Below are 24866 nucleotides of genomic sequence, written 5' to 3'. Positions count from 1 at the left end.
TCTGGAAATTGTATTTTGAGTTAAGGATTGTCCAGGGAGATACTCTCTCAGTCATTTACTTCCTCTGGCTTCACTCTGGACAGAAAGACCCTTTCAAGAGCTAAGACTTGGCTTTAAGGGTGTTAATCACTTCCTCAGGTCCTTGTGTGAAGTGAATATTTCACTCTATTTTTCTTTTGTTTCCTCATTTGTCTCTTCCTTTCCTCCCTGTCTCTGGAGTGAGTGAGTGAGTGAGTGCTATGTTGATTCAGTCATGTCTGACTCTTTGCGACCCCGTGGACTATATAGCCCATCAGGCTCCCTTGTCCATGGGATTCTCCAAGCAAGAATACTGGAGTGGGTGGCCATGCCCTCCTCCAGGGGATGTCCCCAACCCAGAAATCAAACCCAAGTCTCCTGTAGCTCCTACATTGCAGGTGGTGTCTTTGGAGGGCCCTACCTTACAGCATGTGATGCTTACAACTTCTCAAGAGTAAGAAGTTTGCCTTTTTGGTTCATCAGGATGACTGTGTTCTGCTTCCAGTCACAGGCAATCAGGAATCTGGCCTCTCCAGATGGAAAAGATTGGAAGAGTGTCAGCTTAAGTGGCAACCTCTACCTCCTGAACTCCATGACTAAACAACACCTAGGAGGTCCTCCCACCAAGACTGAGTCAACTTCCTTGCTATCCTCACCCACACACTACTAGCCACCACCCCCCACTACATAAACAGTAGGTGGTTCTTCCTCTCGTGGGCCTTCAAGGAGCTGGCTAAGCTACTGAGGTGTGACTGGCTCTCTCTTGCTTATGGGCGTCTCTCAGCAGATCCTTTAAGCTTTAATATCTGTTGCAAGTCCTCCAGGAGGTAGGATTTAAACCAGGAGTGATTATTTTCTTACAGAGCAAGTCCTCTGGTGGCTGAAGCAAGGGCTCAGTACTTATCGAACTTCATGATCAACCAGTTTAACTCGGTTTACAAGCTCTTCGTGGCAGGCACATCTGTTTTCATTCCAAGCTCATTATCCAATATTCTTCCTCATTCCCTCGGTTCTCAAGCCTAACTTTGATATCTCTCAGTATCCCCAAATAAGCTATATTTTCTCACCTCTCTTGAACATTTTCACACATTTTATGTTTCTGTCTCTGGTCAAGAGTGTGCTCACCATCCACCACTGTCCCTTATTCCTTCCACCTAGTTAGCATGTGCTCATATTTGAGATGTCAGATAGGTGTCACTTCCTTCAGGAAGCTGTTGTTATCCCATTAAGCCTGAGTTTGATGCCCTTCCTATTTAAGAGGCTGTTTACTTGACTATACCCAAGCAACTGTAAATGCCCTTGGAGTGGTGACTTTCTCTTTTTCACCACTGACTCCTAAGAGTTCAGCACAGTGTCTGGAATATCTGTTGTTCAACTCATAATTGCTGAGTAAAAGTTGAATGGAGCTGCTATGAGTGTTATATTTTGTATCTTTGGGCTGTAACAGAAATCACAAACAGTGACTTTTTAGGAACATTTAATTATATGTTTAACAAGGTGTCTAGAGCTAGGTGGTCCCAGGGTAGCACTGTGGCTCAGTGGAATTGTAAGGATCTAAGCTCTTTTAAGCTTTTCTCCACCATCATTAACTTGACTATTTTCATCTTCTTCATGATCTAAAGATGGATGTCATGCATGGAGTATTGCATTTTCATGTATCAGTTTTAAAGGAAGGAAGAAAAAAGTTCTCTCTCTTTTGTCAATAGGACATTCTTTCCCAGAAGACTCCAGCTGTCTTTCCCTTGTATTTTACTGCAGAGAACTGGGTCCTGTGCCCACTGGAAGACGCGTCATGACTCATCTTTAGTGCTTTTACCTGAAGCCATGCTGCCTAGAGTAGGACTATTTCTAGCAAAGTATATGAGTAGATAACTGATCAGTAAGAAGTGAATGTTCACTGTCCTTCAAGTCTTTCATTAGGTTTTACTAAAATGGTGGGCTCTTTTTTCTGAGTCAGCTCTACTTTAGATGGGTGTCACTTAAAATGCAACCCTTGTGATGGCATGTTCTTCTTTCAGTAGCCCCTCTGGCATGAAATGCTATACTTGTCTGTTTATTTTCATCAGCCACTTTTTTCCTGAGGCAGAAAACATATTGACCTCTCCTGAACTTCAGCGTGGGCAATGGTGCCCCCTCAAGGCAATCAACAGGTATCATCTTCCAGTATATTCATTCCTAGAAAATTTTCTTCCATGGCCAAAGCTGCAAGAATTTTGTTCAGTTATTGCATCCTGATATTATTGCACCAGCACTAGATGGAACAAAAAGGCAATAAGATGATAAAAATTTTTATTGTGAGCAAATGAACCAATTCCTGAATAGATCACAATGCACCTAATTTTTTGTTAAAATATAAAATTCAGGGGTGATTATACGATTGTTGAAATCTAGATGACATTCCCAATATTTAGCCTTTCTAGATCCATCTACTTTTTTAAATCTGAAAACTTTTTAAACTAAAAAGTGAAAGTGAAAGGAATATATTTTATTATTACACTTTACTTTTAGAAAGCTTGTTTCTTCTTTGTGTGATGATGATGATCTCTTATGGAGTGTGACACATGCTATAGCTGGACTTTTATCAACATTACCTTAGATCTTCATGTCAACTCTATCCTTCCTATTGACATGTTATATAATAGAAATCTACACTTCAGATTTTAAGTGATTTGTCCAGAGTCATCAGTAGAGCAGGGATTAGAATTCAGATTTTCCTGATTCTAAAATGGTCCCCACATTCCTTGTCAGGAACCAAAACCCGTTCCTTCAATTTTGATGGTCACAATATACTCATTACTTTCCCAAAGTCCATAAGGTTTTCAGTCACCTGTCACTGGTTAATCCTTCTGTCTCAGGTTTTTGGCAAAATGACCATTCACATTGATTGGCTGAGATGGACAGCACATGAAATGATTTATCTTTCTAGTTCAACAGTTTGAGTCTGGAGGCACTTATACCTAGCTCGGCAAGTAAATACTAAGAATTAAAAAAAAAAAAAAAGGATTAACAGGCCAATCCTGTGGCTGAGGAAAGTATTTCCTCTCTTTCCTTTGTTAGTCTAATAGGTAAGGCGTGTGCTAAGAGATTTTAAAAGCTCCTGAGAACAGCAATGACAAGTAGTGATTGTTCTGAATTCACTGAAGCCCTGGCGGGTTTGACATTTCCCCAGGGAATTAGCTTGGCGGTCCTGTTCAGATGGAGGAGGAGAGTAGAAAGGACCATCAGGCTTTGCTCAACCCAGGAGAGGAGAACGAACTGGTGAGTCTTCCCTTCTTTTTATTATCGTTTCTCAAAAGTGTCTGAGCCTGTAGGCTACTTGGGGTGGTGCTGACTTTAGGAGCTGGAGAGGTTGAAGTCTGATAAGGCTCCTGGAGATCCACAAGGCACACTTTTACAGCAGGGGAACCTTCAGGGAAGAGAAAGTTGTGTCTTCTAGATGACGACCGTGTGTCTTTTAGCTCTTGCCATCCTGATGTGCTTTGATTGGACCCGTGAAGTTCCCTCCTCAGACATTTTGCAGAGTAATGGCTGTACACACCCACAGGGTACTACTGATGGAGGTGTTCCCACTTATCATCTGGCACTCTATATAATTAGACAAATGCAGGCAAAAAATGAAAGTCTTTTTTTAAAAAAATTTCTTTTATTTTTAGTGCTCTGGGCTGAAATCATGCCTTACAAGAGCCAAGAGAGAGATTTTAAGCACCAAGTATTGAAGAAGGACTAGAGTGTGACCATATTTTTAAAAAAAAAATGTTCTCACTTTTTGGATTCTTTTTCCCCACTGCCCCTTCCACCAAACACATATAAATCTTGAAAAGTAATTATGAAAAGCTCGAAAACTCCTACAGTATCTCTTTGGTACTGAAGACTTCACATTTATTATTTTATTTGATCCTCAGAACTCATGGAAGGAATTAATCCTATTTCATAGACAAGAAATATGAGACTTGGGAGGTTAAGCAACTTGCCCAAGGTCCTCAGCCTCCAAGGACCAGCCTAGGAAGCCAGTCCACTCCTCCCCGCTCCACACCCTGTGCTGTTTACACTCTAGCCAGGCAGTGAGAAATGGGGATTAAGAAAAAGAGGGGATGGAATAGACAGGGTGCACTGAAGGGCAGAAAGGAATCCAGAGGACAGGGTTCATACATCCAAAGGGTATCAATTTTCTGCCTGGTTCTCCCGGTTCCCTATGAAATCTGTGGGAAATTCGTATCCACTCTCTTCCCACTTACTGTGTTTGTGAACCTATGGAAAATAAATGTCATTTATACCTGCACTGGCCACACATGGTTTTAGAGAAATTGTTGCCGTTTAGTCTCTTAGTCATGTCCAACTCTTTTGCAATCCCATGGAGCCTGCCAGGTTCCTCTGTCAGAGAGATTTCTCAGGCAAGAATACTGGAATGAGTTGCCATTTCTTGACCCAAGGATTGAACCCTTGTCTCCTGCATTGGCAAGCAAATTCTTTACCACTGAGCCACCAAGAAAGCCCCTTTAGAGAAGTAGCTGATTCCAGCTGAAATGTGCTTTAGTGTGTTAATAAAACTACACATAGGCTTTTGAAAGCTTACTAAAAACAAAGTGTAAAATATCTCATGAATAATTTTTATATTGGTTACACATTGAAGTAACAATGTTTTGGATAGGTTAGGTTAAATAAAACATTATGAAAATTAATTTCACCTGGTTTTTTTTGTTTTAACTTCTTCAATATGGCTTCTGGGAAACTGAAATTACAAAAGTGGCTTACATCAGTGGCTTGCATTTTTCTGCCCCACAGATCTTGACAGCGATATAGTGTTCTAAAATCCTTGGACTGCAGGGATGCAAAGAACTAAAACTTACTCACTGTGTTCACTACCGAACAACTCTGTACCAGGTCTGCTGCTTTTTTTCAGTATGAGCGTGCAAAAAAAAAAAAAAAAAAAAAAATCTCTGTTTTCTCTTCATTGTTCTCTAACTCAGTGCTGTATTTTTAAAGTTTAGAGTCTAGTGTTTTACTTCTATTAACCACACAGGGGGCATGGGTATCAAAGGATTAAATAGCAGGAGTCGCTTTTCATCTTTGGTGAAGAAATTGTTTGGTGATCAAACAATTCTAGCAAAATCCACCAAAAAAAACCTCTGTTAGGAACTCCCACTAGGTTTACCTCATTGTCAGGGCATCTTGGGGAGGGGGAGAAGGAGCGGCTGTTGATCTCTTCTTCATAAATCTTACTCAAGAATTTAGGCAGAGAGCACATATGCAAATCCTACTCAGGTGAGTCAGGAAACTTGGCTAGTAGGCAAGCTACAGGGGTGACCTAGGTCCACAGCTGACAGGAAGCTGCCACCTGCCTCCAGGCAATTGCCATTCTAGATGTCACAGGCCCAGCGCTCTCAGATCTTTTGAGTTTGAAAGAGAAGCCAGAGATCTGTATGCTTATGTAAAATAGTCTTATGATAAACTCTGGAATTTTTTTTTTCTTAGATAATTAGTAGGCCAATTCAACCAGGGCCTGGTCTAACCCCAGCCTTTGCAACCTCTCAGCACCTGCTCTTCCTTTCCCAAATGTTTCCCGGGGCCCAGACTTGACTTCTTGCAGTCATCGTTTCCAGTGAACAAGCACTGTGATTGTGTGACAGGGTGTGAGGTGGAAACTACCTCCGTAGGTGGAGGGGGCCTGTGAGGTGATCCACGCGCAGTGTTGGGTCATTTTCCTGAGCTCATCTCAGATACGAGGTGTGGCTGGAGTATCACAGTTGAACCTTGCCTTCCCATCTCCTGTTCTCCAGCCCCTGCTCCTCCACATACTTCCTGTGTGGGCGCTGTGCTGGGTGTTTGATAAGCAATACTTCATGTTCCCCTCACAACAGCTCATGTGATAGGTACCGTCGCTGTAGAGGCCTTGACTGTACTCCCCAATCTCCTGCCTCCCGCTCCCCACCCCCACACCACCACCTGGCTCCAGTGGTCTCTTGTTCCTTCACTTTTCCCCCAAAAGCATCTCCTTTCTTCTGCCCAAGTGTTTCATCAGCCTCTCCATTTGAGGTCAGCTTTTCTTGTCTTCTCTTGTGATCTTCTCAGGACCCCGCTGTTTCACTCAGAGCCCGCAGCATCCTTCACAACCACAGATCCTCACTGAGTCTGGAGTCTGTACAGTTCATGCCTAATGGATAGGGATTTGTTCTGAGGCAGACCTGGGCTTTGATTCTGGTCCTGTTGGGTAAGTTATTTAACCTCGCTGAGTTATTTGTCAAATGAGGCTAGTAATACCAACCATTTGGAATTGTGGTGAGGATGAGAGGAGGTAAGACTGCCTTTCCAAAAATATCTTCTGTTGTACAATATTGTTAATAGTATTTATTATATAAAAACTTCCCCTTTTGTCCCTAGCAATTAAGTTTGAGGAGTACGTGGTGAAACAGGCTGGCCAATAACTTCAGGGCCTCTCAGAGCCTTGAGTATACTGTGCTTCACTGTGAATCTATACAAAGGCATTACACTGTGCTCTATTTCACACATGTGTACACATGGAATCCTTTCTTGGTGGGGGCAGAGTCCCTCATAACTACTGTTCCATGGAACCACTGTAAGAAAGGATGTTTTCAATGTATGACTGGTGTCATTTTAGAATTGTGATTAGTCTTCTGGGAGAAAAAGTCATATTTCTCTTCAGCCAGGTGCCTCAGGAGGCATAGGAGGTGCCTAGCAGCCTCTATTTCAGAGTCCTCTCAGGCCTCACTTGCTGCATTTACTTGGCGGAGATGAGACAGATTCTGCCCATGAGACAGAAGCGCTGCATGAGTCACATTGGTTGTCAAGCCCAACCATTGCCTCGGTGCTCCCGTCTGCACAGATGCCCACCACTCTAGTGTCAGAATCACAAAAGGGAGCAACCCAGAAGGCAAAATGGCTGCTTGGAGTGGAGGACACAGGTTTGATAGGAGAGAGCTTCCATTTGTGGTAACTTTTTTCTGGAAAACAGTGGAGGAGCCATGGACTTAAGGCAGCAGATCTTAGTCAAGGCTCCACAGCTGACTGGGTGGCTATGGACACCTTATGGGACCTTGTTAGTTGTCTGAGAATGACATCAATTACCCCTTCTGACTCACAAGGTTTGCAAGGGTCATATAGGAAACATGGAAAGTGCTATGAAAATATAAAGGGTAAATTTACATACAAGGAGTCAGGGGTTGTCACATGGCTTTAAAAATTACAGAAATAATGTAATAGGTGAATTTGATGCTAAGGGTATTTCCTCTTCCTCTGATTAAACTTGGGGAATGATAATTGTTTGAGGTCTATCATTTCAAAAATAATATGTAAAAAAAAATGTCTTACCAATATGAGTTGGTAAGAAAAATCAGAAATTTTGAACATCTGAATTGTTTTAAACACTATCACATACTCCTAATCATCCATTAAAGGACAAACAAAATAAAACTCAAAGGGCTAACTTTGAAAATTTTAAAGTGAGCCTTAATGTCTCTTTCTTATTTAGTCACCATTTATGTTATAGATTGACAAGCTTATCTAATCTTCAACTGGCACCCCATTATGAGGGAGAAGGAACAATATAGGTGACAGAATGAAGATTTAAAAAGTCCTCTGGGGACTTCCCTGGTGGTTCACTGGTTAAGAATCTGCCTTGTAACACAGGGGACATATGGCAAAAAGGGATTTACAAATAATAAATGCTGGAGAAGGTGTAGAGAAAAGGAAACCCTCCTAAACTCTTGGTGGATATAAATTGGCATTGCCACTGTGGAAAACAGTATGCAGGGTCCTCAAAAAATTAAAAATAAGGATACACAGCTAGAGACAAAAAAAAGAGAAATAGAGTTACCACATGACCCAGCAATCCCATTCCTAGACATATATCTGGAAAAAATGAAACCTGTAGTTTAAAAAAAATACATGCAACCCAGTGTTCACAGCAGTACTAGTTACAATCACCAAGATATGGAAACAACCCAAATGCCCATCAATAGACAACTGGTTTAAGAAGACAAAGTATATATATATGTATATAATGAAATATTACTCAGTCATAAGAAAGAATGAAACATTGTCATTTGCAGCAACGTGGATGGACATAGAGAATATTACACTAAATGAAATGTCAGACAAAGACAAATATTATATAATATAACTTATGTGTAGAATCTAAAAAATAATAAAAATGAATTTATGTACAAAACTGAAACAGACCTAGGAAAAAAAACAATGGTTTCCAAAGGGGAGAAGGAGGGAGGAACGGGCAAATTAGGAGTGCGGGATTACAGGTATAAATTATACATAAAACAGATAAGCAACAAGGATTTACTGTCTAACACAGGAAATTATATTCAGTATCCTATAATAACCTATAGTGGAATAAAAAAAAATAACTGAATCACTTTTTTGTACACCTGAAACTAATACAATCTTGTAAATCAACTATATTTCAATTAAAAAAGAGAGAGAAAGTATCTGGATAAGCCTGACCCAATCAGGTGAGCCCAGAAAACAAACTGGACATTTCCTGAAGTCAGAAAGATTTAAAGCATGAGAGAGATATGAGCAAAGGAGGCTTTACCTTGCACCTTTGAAGGTGGAAGGTTCAGAGTAGTAAGAAGCTCTGAGTAATATGTAAGAACTGAGAACTGACAGTAGTTTTGGCTGACAACCAGTAAGAGAATGGGGACCTTTGTTCTAAAGCTACAAGCAACTGAATCCTTCCAACAACTGTGTGATCTTGAATGAAATCTTTGATCTCCAGAAGGCACAGAGTCCAGACAATACCTTATTTTAGTCTTATGAGACTCTGAGTGGAGGACCCAGCTAGCCAGACCTATCTCATGGACACTGTGAGACAATAAATTTGTGCTGTTTTAAGCCATTGGTTATGCAGTGATAGAAAAATGAATATGCCGTCACAGCTGTCCAACAAGTGAAGATGTAACCCTGCCAGGTAGTGAGTAGTCTATCTTAAGCAGACAATGGATGTTCATCCGTGAAAGATGGTGTACAGCTATTTTTTTTTTCCCGAGAGAAATTTGAAGCAAATAATTACTGAGACACCCCTCCTGTTTAGTGATGCTCTTACTCCACAAACAACTTTAAAAGGAATGTGCCATGTTGTTCCATGTCTTTGACACAGGGCCAATTTTGGTTCTTAAAATTGACCCTGCTAATCAGCCTATACATTTCATTTCCTTTGGATGTATATTTAGTGCTCTCTCACCATGAGCCTCATCAAACAAAAATCCTTAGTTGTGCTTTTACTTATGGGCAGACCATGTGTTTCTTTTTTATTTTTCTAGTTTGTCAACAGGTCTACATTTCATTTTATTTTATTTTGTTGGGGAGAGTTGGCAAGGATTTTTATTTTTGATTATTCATTTATTTATTGAAGTATAGTTGATTACAATATTGTGTTAGTTTCATGTGTACAGCAAAGTAATTCAGTATATGTATATATATATACACACACATATATAAATACCCTTTTTCAGATTCTTTCCCCTTGTAATTATTACAAAATATTGAGTATATTTGCCATTTGCTATACAGTATTCTTGCCACCTCTTCTTAAATATCTTTTGCTTCTGTTAGGTCTGTACCATTTTGGTCCTTTATTGTGCCCATCTTAGTATGAAATGTTCCCTTGGTATCTCTAATTTTCTTGAAGAGATCTCTAGTCTTTCTCATTCTATTGTTTTCCTCTATTTCTTTGCATTGATCAGTGAGGAAAGCTTTCGTATCTCTCTTTGCTATTGTTTGGAACTCTGCATTCAAATGGGTATATCCTTCCTTTTCTCCTTTGCCTTTCACTTCTCTTCTTTTCACATCTTTTCATAAGGCCTCCTCAAACAACCATTTTGCTTTTTTGCAGTTTTTTTTTCTTGGGGATGGTCTTGATCCCTGCCTCTTGTACCATGTCACGAACCTCCATCCATAGTTCTTCAGACACTCTATCAGATCTAATCCCTTGAATCTATTTCTCACTTCCACTGTATAATCGTAAGGGATTTGATTTAGGTCATACCTGAATGATCTAACAGAAGCAGAAGATATTAAGAAGAGGTGGCAAGAATACTGTATAGCCATATAGATATTCATGACCCAGACAAAAGATACAAAAAAGATATTCATGACCCAGATAATCACAATGGCATGATCACTCACCTAGAGCCAGACATCCTGGAACGTGAAGTCAAGTGGGCCTTAGGAAACATCACTACAAACAAAGCTAGTGTAGGTGATGGAATTCCAATTGAGCTATTTCAAATTCTAAAAGATGATGCTGTGAAAGTGCTGCACTCGATATGTCAGCAAATTTGGAAAATTCAGCAGTGGCCACAGGACTGGAAAAGGTCAGTTTTCACTCCAATCCCAAAGAAAGGTAATGCCAAAGAATGTTCACACTACCATATAATTGGACTCATCTCACATGCTATCTAAGTAATGCTCAAAATTCTCCAAGCCAGGCTTCAACAGTACGTGAACTGTGAACTTCCAGATGTTCAAGGTGGATTTAGAAAAGGCAGAGGAGCCAAAGATCAAATTGCCAATATCTGTTGGATCACTGAAAAAGCAAGAGAGTTCCAGAAAAACATCTACTTCTGCTTTATTGACTATGCCAAAGCCTTTGACATTATGGATCACCACAAACTGTGGAAAATTCTTCAAGAGATGGGAATACCAGACCACCTGACCTGCCTCCTGAAAAATCTGTATGTAGAACAAGAAGCAACAGTTAGAACTGGACATGGAACAACAGACTGGCTTCAAATTGGGAAAGGAATAGGTCAAGGCTATATATTGTCCCCCTGCTTATTTAACTTATATGCAGAGTACATCATGAGAAATGCTGGGCTGAATGAAGCATAAGCTGGAATCAAGATTGTTGGGAGAAACATCAATAACCTCAAATATGCAAATAACACCACACTTATGGCAGAAAGTGAGGAAGAACTAAAGAGCCTCTTGATGAAAGTGAAAGAGAAGAGTGGAAACATCAGCTTAAAACTCAACATTCAGAAAACTCAGATCATGGCATCTGGTCCCATTATTTCATGGCAAATAGACGGGGAAACAGTGGAAACAGTGACAGGCTTAATTTTGGGGGGCTCCAAAATCATTGCAGATGGTGACTGCAATCATGAAATTAAAAGACTCTCACTCCTTAGAAGGAAAGTTATGACCAACCTAGACAGCATATTAAAAGGCAGAGACATTACTTTACCAACAAAGGTCGGTCTAGTCAAGGCTATGGTTTTCCCAGTAGTCATGTATGGATGTCAGAGTTGGACTATAAAGAAAGCTGAGTGCTGAAGAATTAGTGGTTTTGAACTGTGGTGTTGGAGAAGACACTTGAGAGTCCCTTGGACTGCAAGGAGATCCAACTAGTCCATCCTAAAGGAAATAAGTCCTGAATATTGATTGGAAGGACTGATGTTGAAGCTGAAACTCCAATACTTTGGCCACCTGATGCAAAGAACTGACTCATTTGAAAAGACTCTGATGCTGGGAAAGATTGAAGGTGGGAGGAGAAGGGTACGACAGAGGATGAGATGGTTGCATGGCATCATTGGCTCAACGGATATGAGTTTGAGTAAACTTTGGGATTTGGTGATGGACAGGTTGGCCTGGCATGCTGCAGTCCATGGGGTCACAAAGGGTCAGACACAGCTGAGCGACTGAACTGAACTGATACAGTAGGTCCTTGTGGGTTATCTATTTATATGTAGTAGTATATGTATGTAAATCCCAAACTCCTAATTTATCCCTCCCCCATAATACTCAGTTTATCTGATCTATAGATAATAAATTACAAGTATTATTAATAATACATATTTTAATACATAATAATATCTCTTTCATATGATTGTTGTGAAGATTAAATGACACCTAAGTAAATGCCCAGAAAGGTTAGTTCTTATTGTCAAATGTGGACAAAAGTGAAAGTACTCATGACATTTTATCCTTACTCAAAGGGCACTCCATGGCATGAATGCAGGACAAAACATAGAAAGCTATAATTAACAATGCTTGGTGACTAGTGATAACTAACACAAATTACTACATGTGATCACGCCAAACCAGTAATAGTAGGATAAGGAACAATAGCCACACTAGCATGATTCATTACCTACAGACAATATTATTGTAACATTAAAGAAAAGAACTTTGAAACATGGCAGAGTAAGAGATAAGAGAGCAGTTTTAAGAATATCCTCCCATTCAACACATAAAAGAACACAATTTGGCACGTCCAGATAAAGACAACAAAGGGTAGACTGAATAATGAATAGAAACCTAGAGCTGTGATTGTTGTTTTAAAAAAAGAAGATAAAACATGATGAATTCTAGCTTCATAAAAGGACACAGAGACATTATCTCTTTCGCCATGATTCAAAGGACTAAAAGTTTGAGACCTACAGAGAAAAAGCCAACTTACTCTAATGTTATTGAAAAATTCTTACTTACGGAAAAACCTAACTTGTCACAACAAGAAATTGGCACTGCCATCTAGGAAAGGTAATTGAAGTACTGAGAGTTATTTATGCCATATCTTGTTTGAATAAATAAATTTGTAACTTTGAGCTATAATAATCTGGCTCGAATAAATGAGAATGTTATGAACTGTAACCCAAAATACCCATTCCAAAAAACTTGAATCACTATTGTGCTTTTGCATTGTGGGTATGCTACAAAAATTCCAGATGGATAAATACATGAATGGTGAACATAATAAGACAGCTTACAAAAACTGAAAAAAGACCTGTTCACAAGCCCAGGGGTTCAAAATTTTAGTGCTCCAGATGCAATGAAAATTCCAGAACAAGTAGGAAGGAAACCCTTGGGGATAGTTCTATGAGATGAAGAAGATCCCACCAAAAGGGAATTTGGGGAAGAAATCATGTTTAGATGAAGCTGAGCCCTGTAATTCTCTTATCCTAAATAGTGTGACCAATCTAGATTCTGTCTCTGATGGTAGCTATACAAACTACCTATAAAGAAAAGAAAACATAATTAATGTCCTCTATGAGCTAGTGCTTCACATATGTTCTCACTAAATCCCTATGAGCTAGTTACACAGATATCAGTTTTACAGCTGAGAAAATTGAGCTCAGTGAAGTAAACATATAAAAGGTCATATTATGTAAGCATCAGAGAGAGAATAATCTGGTACACTGTTTACCTCCCATACTATGAAGGGTGACTGTAATAGTGTGTATGTGTGCATTGGGATACTTGTGTATATAGTTACTACATCTAGTGAGTCTTTGAATCAATCTGGTGTTTATCTTAAAGTCTTTCTCCCAGTTTCACATATCACAAAGGTGAGCAGTTTTCTCTTTGGCCCGAATTTGATTTCAGTTTTGACAATTTGTGCTCTGTGGAAAAAGCAAAAATTCCACTTAAGCCACTTTTAGAAGCACAACTTATGGTTTTGGCAAATAGCATTTAGCTCAGCATATTGCCTATGGTCAAATCATTTCACAGTCTGTTCAACAAGACTGGCCACTTATAATCCACTGAAATTTTGTTGGATGGTAAATTAACCAAGCTAATGTTTACTCTCAACATATAATGAATTTCAAAACGTTTCAGGAACTGTATTAAGTGTGTTGCATGCATTATCTCATTAGTTTCTCACAATAACCCAGACAAATAGTTAATGTTTTTATTTTTATTTATGAAGGAGGAAATTGAATCATCTGAAATCATGTGGATTTCCCAAGGGTTAAGTGCTTAAGTGGTAGAGGCATGATTTGAACTTGGTTTTCTCATGCCCTATCTCCAGCTTTTAACTGTGATGTCAGACAACTTCCATTGTTTTACAACCAGCCACATTTTTCACGCAAGGAATCTAAAGTTCAGAGAATTAAATCATTTACCCAGATCACATTAACTGGCATGTGATGGAGCAAGAAATAGGAATGAGGGCTTCTAGAAGGTAGCAGAGTAGGCTGTAAAGAACAGAGGCTCTGCTGACAGACTTGGATAAGGCTCTGAATTGTGACCTTACAGAACAACGTCCGTTAAAAGGCACGTGCATATTTCAGTTACTCCTAGTCAGCACCAAGCCTGTCTACTTTGTACTCTGGGTCTAGGAAAAGACTATTAAGGCTGTGCCACCTCTCCTAGTATTTGGAATACAGAATTCTGTTGGGGAACAAAGAAGTGAGGGAACATTACTGCTTCGAGAAACTACAATTCAAGTTTATTCAAAGATGGGCACAACCTCTGTGCTATTCAACTCCAGTAATAAGTGGCAGGTGTGGGGTCCTCAGCCAATGGAGTACAGCCTGTTTCCATTGCCAACCTTGACTCAGTTTATATTGCAACTCGAAACTGAGTCACCTCTCTTCCTCCTTTGACTGAAAAGTGGGAGTGTTAATTGCTCAGCCGTGTCTGACTCTTTGCAACCTCATGGACTGTAGGCCCACCAGGCTGCTCTCTTCGTGGAATTCTCCAGGCAAGAATACTGGAATGGGTTGCCATTTCCTTCTGCAGGGGATCTTCCTGACTCAGGGATCAAACCCAGGTCTTATGCGTTACAGGCAGATTCCTGACTGTCTGAGCCACTAGGAACCTATTATCAAACCACTGCTAACATTGACTGGGCACTTCCTTTGCGCTCAGCACCTTACACTTCTTGTTTAACCGTCACAACTATTTGTCCAGGTGTGTGTTATTAATATCCCCTAAGTACAGAGATGGAAATTGAGACTTAGAGAGGTTAAGTCCTGAGGTCACATAGCTAACAGGTGGCAAAGCTCACTTCACTGAAAGTAATCTCACTCCTGTTTGCAGTACCTTTACATTTACAAAACCTCTACATTCTACTTGTCTTCCGATTATGGCTCACATAATATTCCTGGCTCTCTCATCTATCCTGCATTTCTTAGTGGGTTTTACTAGAACTGAATCAGTATTTAGGAGAAATCTGAGTGAATCTTACTGTATCGAAGAATAATCATTTAGAACAATCAAATTATAGTTGAGATTAATTGGTTAAAATGAAAATATGATAAACTCAAATCACACAAGCATTGACAAGACAATTGAGACTAGATTGAAAGAGTGCCAAATAAAGTAGTGATTCTTTTAGCTGAGACCTCAAGTTCCATATCTAGTCACATATCTAGGAAAACTGAGAAAGGCTAGAAAGGAATTTTATTAAGATTTATGAGGCCAGTTTATCAAGGAAGCAAAAACATTCCTTCTGTTCATCTTTGCTCAAGGAGCTACACAGTTCTGAAAGTTACTCTGACATTTGCAAGGTCTTTTATTTCTGTCTATCTATTATCTTTTTTTTTTTTTACTGATTTTTTTTAACAGATCAGGGAAAAAGCTGTTGATATTTTAATACTGAGCTGTTTCCAGCTATAAGCAATGTCTTTCACAGAAATTTATCTTGGTTATTAGAGATGTGATTTTTAACTCTGCTCCTATGTATCTTGGCACTTTCCAGTCATCCACAGCTCAAGACAGCTACTGTCTTCCTGGGTCACCAAACTTCCTACTTCCCATAGAAATCCTTTCTATGGTCGTTTTCTTTTATCATTCACTTCCCAAATTTTGCTGTCATTCTCACTTTCTCAATTCAATCACACTAAAGTAAGTAAAGTAACTTCCACCTGCTTGAACATCTAATAACAAACTCCACTTTTGTTTTATTTTTTATCAACATGTATACATAAGTGATGTCAAAGAGTACACTGATCTTCATTGTACAGTTCCATGAATTTAATCATCAATTAGTTAAATGGGATTGCTAATGGTTAGTCCTCAAACTTAATAAACCTCTCTATTTGTATCTTTGCTCTCAGTAATAATATGTAGTTTTCCATTCAGAGGTCCTGCACAATTTTGATAGAACTATTACAAGATAATTGATTTTTTCCCCTTGATAGTACTACAAATGATATTTAACTTTACTCTCAAGTTGTTTGTTACTAGTATATTTAAATACAATTGGTTTTTCTATATTGACACAGTATCCAAAAACCTTGATAAGTTCACTTACTAACTCTGATAATTGCATTCTTTTGAATTTCTTTATGACTGTAATCACATTATCTACTCATAGAGTTTTACTTCTTTTTTCCAAAGGTATTGAGATATAATTGGCATATAAAAATTTTTAAGTTTAAAGTATGCAACATGTTGATTAGATATACTTAAATACTGTGAAATGATTATCACGATAATATTAGCTAACACCTCCATCATCTCACATAATTATCACTTCTCTTTTGTGGTGAGAACATTTAAGACTTCCGCTCTTAGCAACTTTCAAGTATATAATATCGTATTAGTACTTTTCATTTTCTAATTAATATAAACATTATTTCATTTTCTTGTCTTATGCAATGGTTAAGATTTCCAGTACTATATTGTATACTAGTGGTGATTGCTGGTAACCTTATTTTGCTTGTCACTTCAAGAGCAGTAATATTTTATCATTAAGCATGATATTAGCTGAAAGGTGTTCTTATCTGTTGCTTGGTTGCTGAGAGGTTTCTTTCTTTTTTAATGTATTGATATTAAATTTTATGAAAATTTCTCTATATCTGATTATCATTTTCCTCCTCAAGTTAATCTACCAAAATACATTGATTTTCAAGTTCTTGTAATCCTAGAATAAACTGCATTTGATAATGACACATCACTTTTTAAGTATTTCACTGATTTAGAAAATGTATTTCAGGATAATTTCATCCATGTTTCTTATAAATCCTAGCCTATAATTTTTCTTTCTTATTACATACCTATCTGATCTTGGTATCTGAATATGCCAGCCTCATAAAATGAGTTGGAAGCATTCCTACCTCCTCTATTTATGACAGAGTTTGTGAAAGACTATATTGCTTCTACCTCAAATATTTGGAAGGATTCACAAGCCATCTGGGATTGAAGATTTTTTTTTTTTTTTGGTATTAGGGCTTTTAGTTACACATTCATTTTCTTTAAAAACCATAAAATATTCAGATTTGAGTTTATCAATTTTATTAACCCCTCTAAGTACAAATCTGGCAATATTGATTTTGTCTATTGTATGTCTGCTTTCTATCTTATTCATTTCTCTTCCTATCTTTATTATTTCTTTCTTTATGTTTTAAAATCTCCAATAATGAGAGTAAATTTAAGTTCTATCAAGTATGCTTTACAAGTTTTGAAACTGTGTTTATAGATGCTCAAAAATTTAAGATTGTTATGTCTCTTTGTTGAATGAATCTTTGTCCTTTTTCTCTTCTTTTTTTTTAAGAGTCTATTTTGTCTGCCATTAATATAGCTTTCCCCCTTCTCTTTCCTTAGTGTTTGTATGCTATGTTTTCCCCTTGTTTATCCTTTTAATCTATCTGCTTCTTTACATTTAAAGTGTGTCTCTTTTAAACAGCATATACTAAATCTTTTATTGTCTAGCCTGATCATCTTTGCTTTTAATCATAGAATTAAGACCTTTTGCATTTAATGTAATTACTGATATAGTTAGGTTAAAGTTCATCATGTTGCTATTTGTTGTCCCTTTGTTTTATCTGTTCTTTCCTTCACTTAACATTATATCTATATCATACCATGCCCCGGAGAAGGCAATGACACCCCACTCCAGTGCTCTTGCCTGGAAAATCCCATGGACGGAGGAACCTGGTGGGCTGCAGTCCATGGGGTCGCTAAGAGTTGGACACGACCGAGCAACTTCACTTTCACTTTTCACTTTCACGCATTGGAGAAGGAAATGGCAACCCACTCCAGTGTTCTTGCCTGGAGAATCCCAGGGACAGGGGAGCCTGGTGGGCTGCCTTCTATGGGGTCACACAGAGTCGGACACGACTGAAGTGAGTTAGCAGCAGCAGCAGCAGCAGCATATCGTGCCCATACTTCTACATTGAGTTCATACATTTTGTTTTAAATGGCTCCACAATAGCCCATTGTTTTGACTCACATCTTATCGAACTGTTAGCTATCATTTATTCCTTCTAGTAATTTTGCTATTACAGATAATGCTGTGCTGAAATCTTTATATACATCACTTTCTGTATTATTTCCTTAGGGTATATTTTTGAGTGTGGAATTACTGATTCAGGGGATAGAAACATCTTTATAATTCTTAATACAATTTATCACCTTGCTTTCTTTAAAGAATTACTCAATTTATAAGGTTATTGGAAGTATGTAGCTGTAGTGATTTCATTGAAGTCTTGATAGCATTGTGAGTTACTTTTTTAATAAAAAAATTGTTGTATAGAAAAGACCTGATGGAAAACCAGAATTATGATGACCAATGCCATTGCTGTATATAAGTAAACAGAAAAAAGTTATGTTGTCTACAAATGTGCGCATTTCAGCTAAAAGCTGGACTAAAATTCCAAACTATTCTGCTTCTATTTTGTGTACTCTTGGGCTTTGGAAATAGACCCTGTAAATAACTTTGTAAAAGAATGAATACTGGGCTTCCCTGGGGGTCCAGTGGTTGAGAATCCATCTTGCGATGCAGGGGACAGTAGGTCAGTCCCTGGTTTGAGCAGATCCCATGTGCCCTGGGGCAACTAAGCCCATGTGCCACAACTACCGAAGCCCACACCCCCCAGCCTGTGCCCTGCAATAAGAGAGGTTCATGCAGAGGGAAGCCTGCACTCCGAAACTAAAGAGGAGCCCTGGCTCTCTGCAACTAGAGAAAGTCACTTGCAGCAACAAAGACTCAGGACAGCCTAAACTAAAAATAATAAATTAAAAAAAATTAAAGCTAAAGCTATTCCATTTTTTAAAATGTAAAAGAATGCATATTTATGACATAATATGTGCACTGGCATATACTTTTTATTTGAGTCTAATAAACCTAGTGTAACTGACAAATAAAACCAAAGCAGGTTTACAGAATCAGAGGAAAGATAGGAGAGAGAGAAAGGAGCTCTAACTGAAAATATGCTTAAAGCAGAGTGAACATGTGTTTCTAAGATACATGTAAAGCTTATCATGAATAATTTCCAAATAGCTGCATCACGAAACTTAATGGATAATTTTTCCCCAAGTAGGTGATCCTATTGAGGAGTAGTGGAAAGAAACTCTTAACCTTGTAATTACTTTGCAGAACACGTAAAGTGACATTATCTCATTTGAGTCCAAGAGCCCTGTAAGGTACATATTTCTAATTGCTTTTGTAGAAGAGTAAATTGGGATTCCCTAGAAATGAAATGATTTACTTAAGTTTACATAGTTGGAAGCCAACAGAGTGGTGACTTTAACTTATGTCTTTGCTTCTTAAGCCTGTGACCTTTTCAATATGTTTAAGGGTTACTTTCATCAACTTGTATTGAAACCTTGATCTACCAGAGGTCTTTATTAGAAAATATTAATTAAAATGATTATTTTGAAGATGAAAACTTTCCCAAAGAATTAAGCCAAAAGATTTATTATAAGCATGATGGCTCAGATGGTAAAGCATCTGCCTACAATGCAGGAGACCCGGGTTCAGTCCCTCGATTGGGAAGATCTCCTGGAGAAGGAAATGGCAACCCACTCCAGTATTCTTGCCTGGAAAATCCCATGGAGAGGAGCCTGGTTGGCTACAGTCCATGGGGTCACAAAGAGTTGGACACGACTGAACGACTTCACTTTCACTTTCAAATTGTCGTAAGGACTTCTCTGGTGGTCCAGCAGTTAAGAATCTGTCTGTCAATGTAGGGGTTCAATCCCTGGTCAGGGAAGATTCTACGTACTACAGGGCAACTAAGCCTGCAGACACATCTACCAAAGCACATGTGCCCTAGAGGCTGTGCTCCACAACAAGAGAAGTCCATGCACCACAACTAGAGAAAGCCCACATGCAGCAATAAAGACTCAGCACAGTCAAAAATAAATAAACTTTAAAAAATAAACTGGCATAAAATTCAGGAGATTCCATCACTGAAAGTGCTGTAGAAAAACCTATTTTTTTTGACATTACACTCCTATGATCTGGACCCCGAATTTCAGTCATAGAAAACACACCCACACACACAATAACAGCAGAAAGTAAAATAATGGAAGAGTAACGATGCCACTCATAATCAGGAGCCCTGTGGGTTTTCTAAATACACTATCTGGTTTTTTGAGTTTATCCTGTTTGGGACTCTCTGTGTTTCTTGGACCTGTGTGAGTATTTCCTTCCCCATTTTAGGGAAGTTTTCAGCTATTATCTCCTCGAGTATTTTCTCATGGCCTTTTTTTTTTGTCTTCTTCTTCTGGGACTCCTATGATTCTATCTAGTTTTTTTAAATTTAGAAAACAATACTGTGAAATTTCATGATAGGAGGTGGAAACTAGAAATTAGCTTTAATTAAGAAAATCTATTGTTTTTGGCTATTTGTCTTCCCCTAAAACTACATCTAGTCTAGTCAAGGCTACGGTTTTTCCAGTAGTCATGTATGGATGTGAGAGTTGGACTATACAGAAAGCTGAGCGCCAAAGAATTGACGCTTTTGAACTATGGTGTTAGAGAAGACTCTTAAGAGTCCCTTGAACTGCAAGGAGATCCAACCATTCCATCCTAAAGGAGATCAGTCCTGGGTGTTCATTGGAAGGACTGATGTTGAAGCTGAAACTCCAACACTTTGGCCACCTGATGCGAAGAGCTGACTCATTTGAAAAGACCCTGGTGCTGGGAAAGATTGACGGCAGGAGAAGGAGACGACAGATGATGAGGTGGTTGGATGGCATCACCGACTCAATGGACATGGGTTTGGGTGAACTCCAGGAGTTGGTGATGGACAGGGAGGCCTGGCATGCTGTGGTTCATGAGGTCACAAAGAGTCGGACAAGACTGAGTGACTGAACTGAACTGAAAACTACATCTCGAGTCTTCACTCAATTCATGACAAGTGTTAACTAATCAATTATTAAAAACAGAAATATTTCAGCATGTTACTCTCAGGATAAATACCTATAAGGTGTCTGTTGAAAATCTTTCATGTGTACAAATAATCTCTTAATTTATATCACCCTACTGTTTTACCAAGCAGTACATTTATGCACACTTTCATTCCTTAAACAAGATATGAATCCTATTGGTCATAATTTATCATCTTCCTCCAATAAGTTCATATTAATAATTGTTAAAAGCCTTTTATCTAAAGGAAGTAAATCTGATCTAAAACATAGGTATTTTATATTAATAAATCTGAGGTGACTCATGAATATTTAGAACCAAATAAGTCTGCCTGTTCCTTGCTCCTAACATTTTAGTTCCATGTGCCAGGATAGCAAAATGAATCCTTCCTTCTTTTTCTTTTTTTTTAAATTGTATCAGCTGACAGCTGTAAGCAATGGATCTGATCCCACCAACCAAAACTAGATTCCTTTCCCAACCCAACCTGCACCTAAAGATTGTGTGTCCTGGAGCAAAATGTGTGTTTGTGTGGGGAAAAAAATAGTGATCTTTTATTTACTCTCCAGGAGGTGTTTGGTTACCAGACCCAGAAGCTACGCAGAGTTCTCTTCCTTGTGACATCCGTGCTGACCTGTGGGGTCCTTCCCCTGTTATTCTACTGGAAGCCCCAGTGGAGGGTATGGGCCTATTGTATCCCATGCTCCTTGCAAGAAGCAGACACTGTTTTGCTAAGGACGACGGTGCGTTCCCTTCTGTGTTGCATCTAGTACATAACCTGTGATGATCAGCATTCCAGAGCAGATCCTCCTTGATTTAAGGGCTTCCCTGCCCCCAGATACAATATGGCAAAACTGTCCTTGCCATCTATTTGCTACATCTTATTTTGACCCAGGAATGTAGGACATTTCCTCCACATCTGCCTGGAGAAATTTCTGCCACGTCAGGCTAATTGTAAGTGCTCTTAGCCATAACATGAGCATTGGCTGCCAGTGTTATAACTCTTAAACATATACAAGGGAATTACTGTTCAGTTTTTCAAAAATATGTGTTTTGAGGGATATTATACATTTTAAACACCTAGATGTCATTTTAGGATAGCTGGAGACTATTTCCTGGATATGAACTTTCTTGCAAAGTGTATCTTTCTCTTTTTTCCCTAGCACAGAGGTTCTCAAATTTTAGTGCAAATCAGAATTACCTGGAGGACTCTTTAAAACACAGACTGTTAGCCTCCCAATAATATCTGACCCAGCAGGTTTGGGGTGAGACTAAGACCCTACATGTCTAGCAAGTTCCAAGGTGATGCAGATGCTTTTATCAGTAGCCCAAACTTTGGCAACCACTGATCTAGGACTTGGCAGGTATTTGGTTGACTGACTGCTTTATGGAATAACACTTCAGAATTTCACGGGCTGAATTGTCTTATCTAGGATGAATTTCAAAGATATATGAGGAAGAAGGTAATCTGCCTCTACTTATCCACACTTAAGATTCCTATAAGCAAGAACTCAGAAGAACCCCTGGTGGCTGACTGCCACTCAGTCATAAATAAAGCTGTATTGAAGCCAGAATTAAAAGTAAGTGATTTGACTTTAACAGTACAATGTTACAGCATGTTTTCTTTGCAAGAGTATAATGTATTTATTGGATGAAAGTTCTGAAAACACACCGCTGGGCTGAAAATTATAGCTCTATGTCAAGAAAAGTGAGAGCTGTGTGAGGACCTGGACTAACCAACCCTCACCTTCCTTGATGGGCTTTACTTTGTGAATGACATCTATTCTATCAGGGTATACCTGGTAGCTCAGTTGATAAAGAATCCACCTGCAATGTGGAAGACCTGGGTTTGATCCCTGGGTTGGGAAGGTCACAAACAGACACAACTGAGTGGTTTTACTTTCTTTTCACTTTTCTGTTCTATCTCATTTGTACTTGCAGTTGCGGTGTATCCAAGTGCAGAAAATCAGGTATGTTTGGAACAACTCGGAGAAGAAGTTTCAGAAGATTGGGTAAGTCTGACTTTTGTCCTCACCACGCATCAGAATATAACGGAAGAACACTGATTTGTTGAGTACCATGAACTGAAGTACGGTTCCTGTCCTGACCACATCCTAGGTTGCTGGAAGATAGCAACAGCTGCTATGACATCCATCACACGTTTGGACTGGGTCTTACCACTGAAGAACAAGAGATCAGGTAGGGTTTGGGGTACTCCAGAGAAAATTTTGCTAGCATAAATGCAAATGTTACATGGCTTAGGATGAGTGAATTGTTGGTATAAGGCTACATCAACTTCACATAATCCCAGTTCATTTACTGGCATCAGAGTGTTCTAAATTATTCTCATCGTAGGCACGCTTATTAAAAAGGGAAGACTCAAAGAACAGTGCAATCAAATAAGATTTGATCTTTTCTCTCAGGATTATAGAACAGCATTCTCTGTGTTGTCTCTTTACTTTCCTCAAAAAAAAACTTGAGTCATTTCATAAACATCAGCTTCTTAAGCCTCCAGGTCTTCTGAGAGACAGAAAGACAATATAATGATTGCATTTTACTAGGAGAACTGGCCCTGGAGATGAGGATTTTGTTTGCTCAGTTAATTATGTCATTCACCACTATTATTTACAGAATCTAGAACAGTGCCTGATTCATGGTAGAAACTCAATAGACTTGTGTGGAAGGAATGAATAAATAAATGCATTCATTGATCTGTGAACTAAACTCCTCTAATATGCCAGGCATTTTGCAAGGCACTAGGGATCTAAGGATAAATAAGACTTAGTCATGGTCCAAGAGACATTTCCCACCAGTCAGAAAGAGAGACAAAGAATAGAGGTACAGTTTTGAGGATGAGATCTATAAAGGCACATAGGTTAGGAAATGATAGGATAATAGTAGCACAGGAAATGCTTAGGCTTCTCATTAACTCACAGTGACCTAGAGTTCCTGCTTCACTCATCTGTAATTTAAAATGGTGAATCCTGGTGACTTTGAAAGTAAACCATTGCAAAATTTCCCAAGAATCTTAATAATCCCCTATATTTCTTGCCCAGTTTTAGAGATAAAAAGAAGGATTTGCCTGATCTTCCTCACACTTGGTCAGAAACACAAATTCTCAAGTGAAGGAGCAATTCAGTCCTTAAAATACAGGTTCTTGGGTTCTTCTCCATAATTCTGATTTAGTAAGTAGAAGCTAGGGTGGTTGTGAGAGAAAAACAGGATTTTTAGCAAGCATCTCCATGATCTGTATTCACACCAAGCCTGTGAGTTATTGATCTATTATTGTTTTCAAGTTTTCCCTCTGTTTGAACACTATGAAAAAGGAACTGGGCATCTAGATTCTGACAATATTCCAAAATGCCTTAGAAACAGGGTATCATTATATAAGATTTCAGATACAATGCTTAAATACTGAAGTACAAAAAGTTTTCAAAGTCATTAAAAACACACTGCTTTCCTAGCACTAAGCACAAAACATTTAAAGGATTGATCTATTTAGGAAATGTAGTTGATGAATATAGATATACTCTGACTAAGAAACCATTTCCCCAGATTTTCCATCCATGTAGCTATGTCACGTTTATTTATTTATCAGGTGCCAAGCTTTAATAAACATCATACATAATTAAATTTAAATTTGGTCCACACAATAAAGAACTTGACAATCTAATAAGCAAGATAAAGTATATAGTTTCCAAAATATGAAGAATAGAGGAGATAATCTACTTAGAAATATATAGTCATATTTTATTTTGTGAGTTTTTCTATTTGGAGAGTAAAGAGAGAAAGTAAAATATGGAGCATTCCTCACCCATCCATAAATTTTCCCTTTTATTTTTTTAATGTAAGACTAAACACTTTTTCCAAAAATTAAATATGATGGATTGGTTGGTTGAGTGATAGCTTAAGAGTCTCCTCAATGAATTTGAGCTTGCTTGCATGAAAAGCAAGGACCCAATATAAGAAATAAATAAAGAGGGATACACAAAAGTTTCTG

The 24866-nt window shown here is 38.5% G+C and overlaps 1 protein-coding gene across 5 annotated transcripts in view; it reads left to right on the top strand.

Moving 5' to 3' along the window:
* Positions 1 to 3134: 3134 nt before the first annotated feature.
* ATP13A5 (ATPase 13A5) overlaps positions 3135 to 24866 on the top strand; it is a 113920-nt gene continuing 92188 nt past the window's right edge. For 3 of the 5 annotated variants that reach the window (XM_043874911.1, XM_043874909.1, XM_043874908.1), the window contains exons 1-5: positions 3135 to 3276; positions 21436 to 21609; positions 22300 to 22446; positions 22808 to 22878; positions 22985 to 23065. In XM_043874911.1, the coding sequence (XP_043730846.1) occupies positions 3214 to 3276; positions 21436 to 21609; positions 22300 to 22446; positions 22808 to 22878; positions 22985 to 23065 (536 nt within the window). In that variant the 5' untranslated portion in view covers positions 3135 to 3213. The remainder of the gene's footprint in view (positions 3277 to 21435; positions 21610 to 22299; positions 22447 to 22807; positions 22879 to 22984; positions 23066 to 24866) is intronic. The other 2 variants (XM_043874910.1, XM_043874912.1) reach the window with 2 other exon arrangements.

The sequence above is a fragment of the Cervus elaphus genome, chromosome 19, assembly GCF_910594005.1.
Source record: "Cervus elaphus chromosome 19, mCerEla1.1, whole genome shotgun sequence".
Classification (NCBI taxonomy): Eukaryota; Metazoa; Chordata; class Mammalia; order Artiodactyla; family Cervidae; genus Cervus; species Cervus elaphus.
Note: the sequence above shows the minus strand (reverse complement) of the source record. Positions and strands in the feature narration are given on the sequence as shown.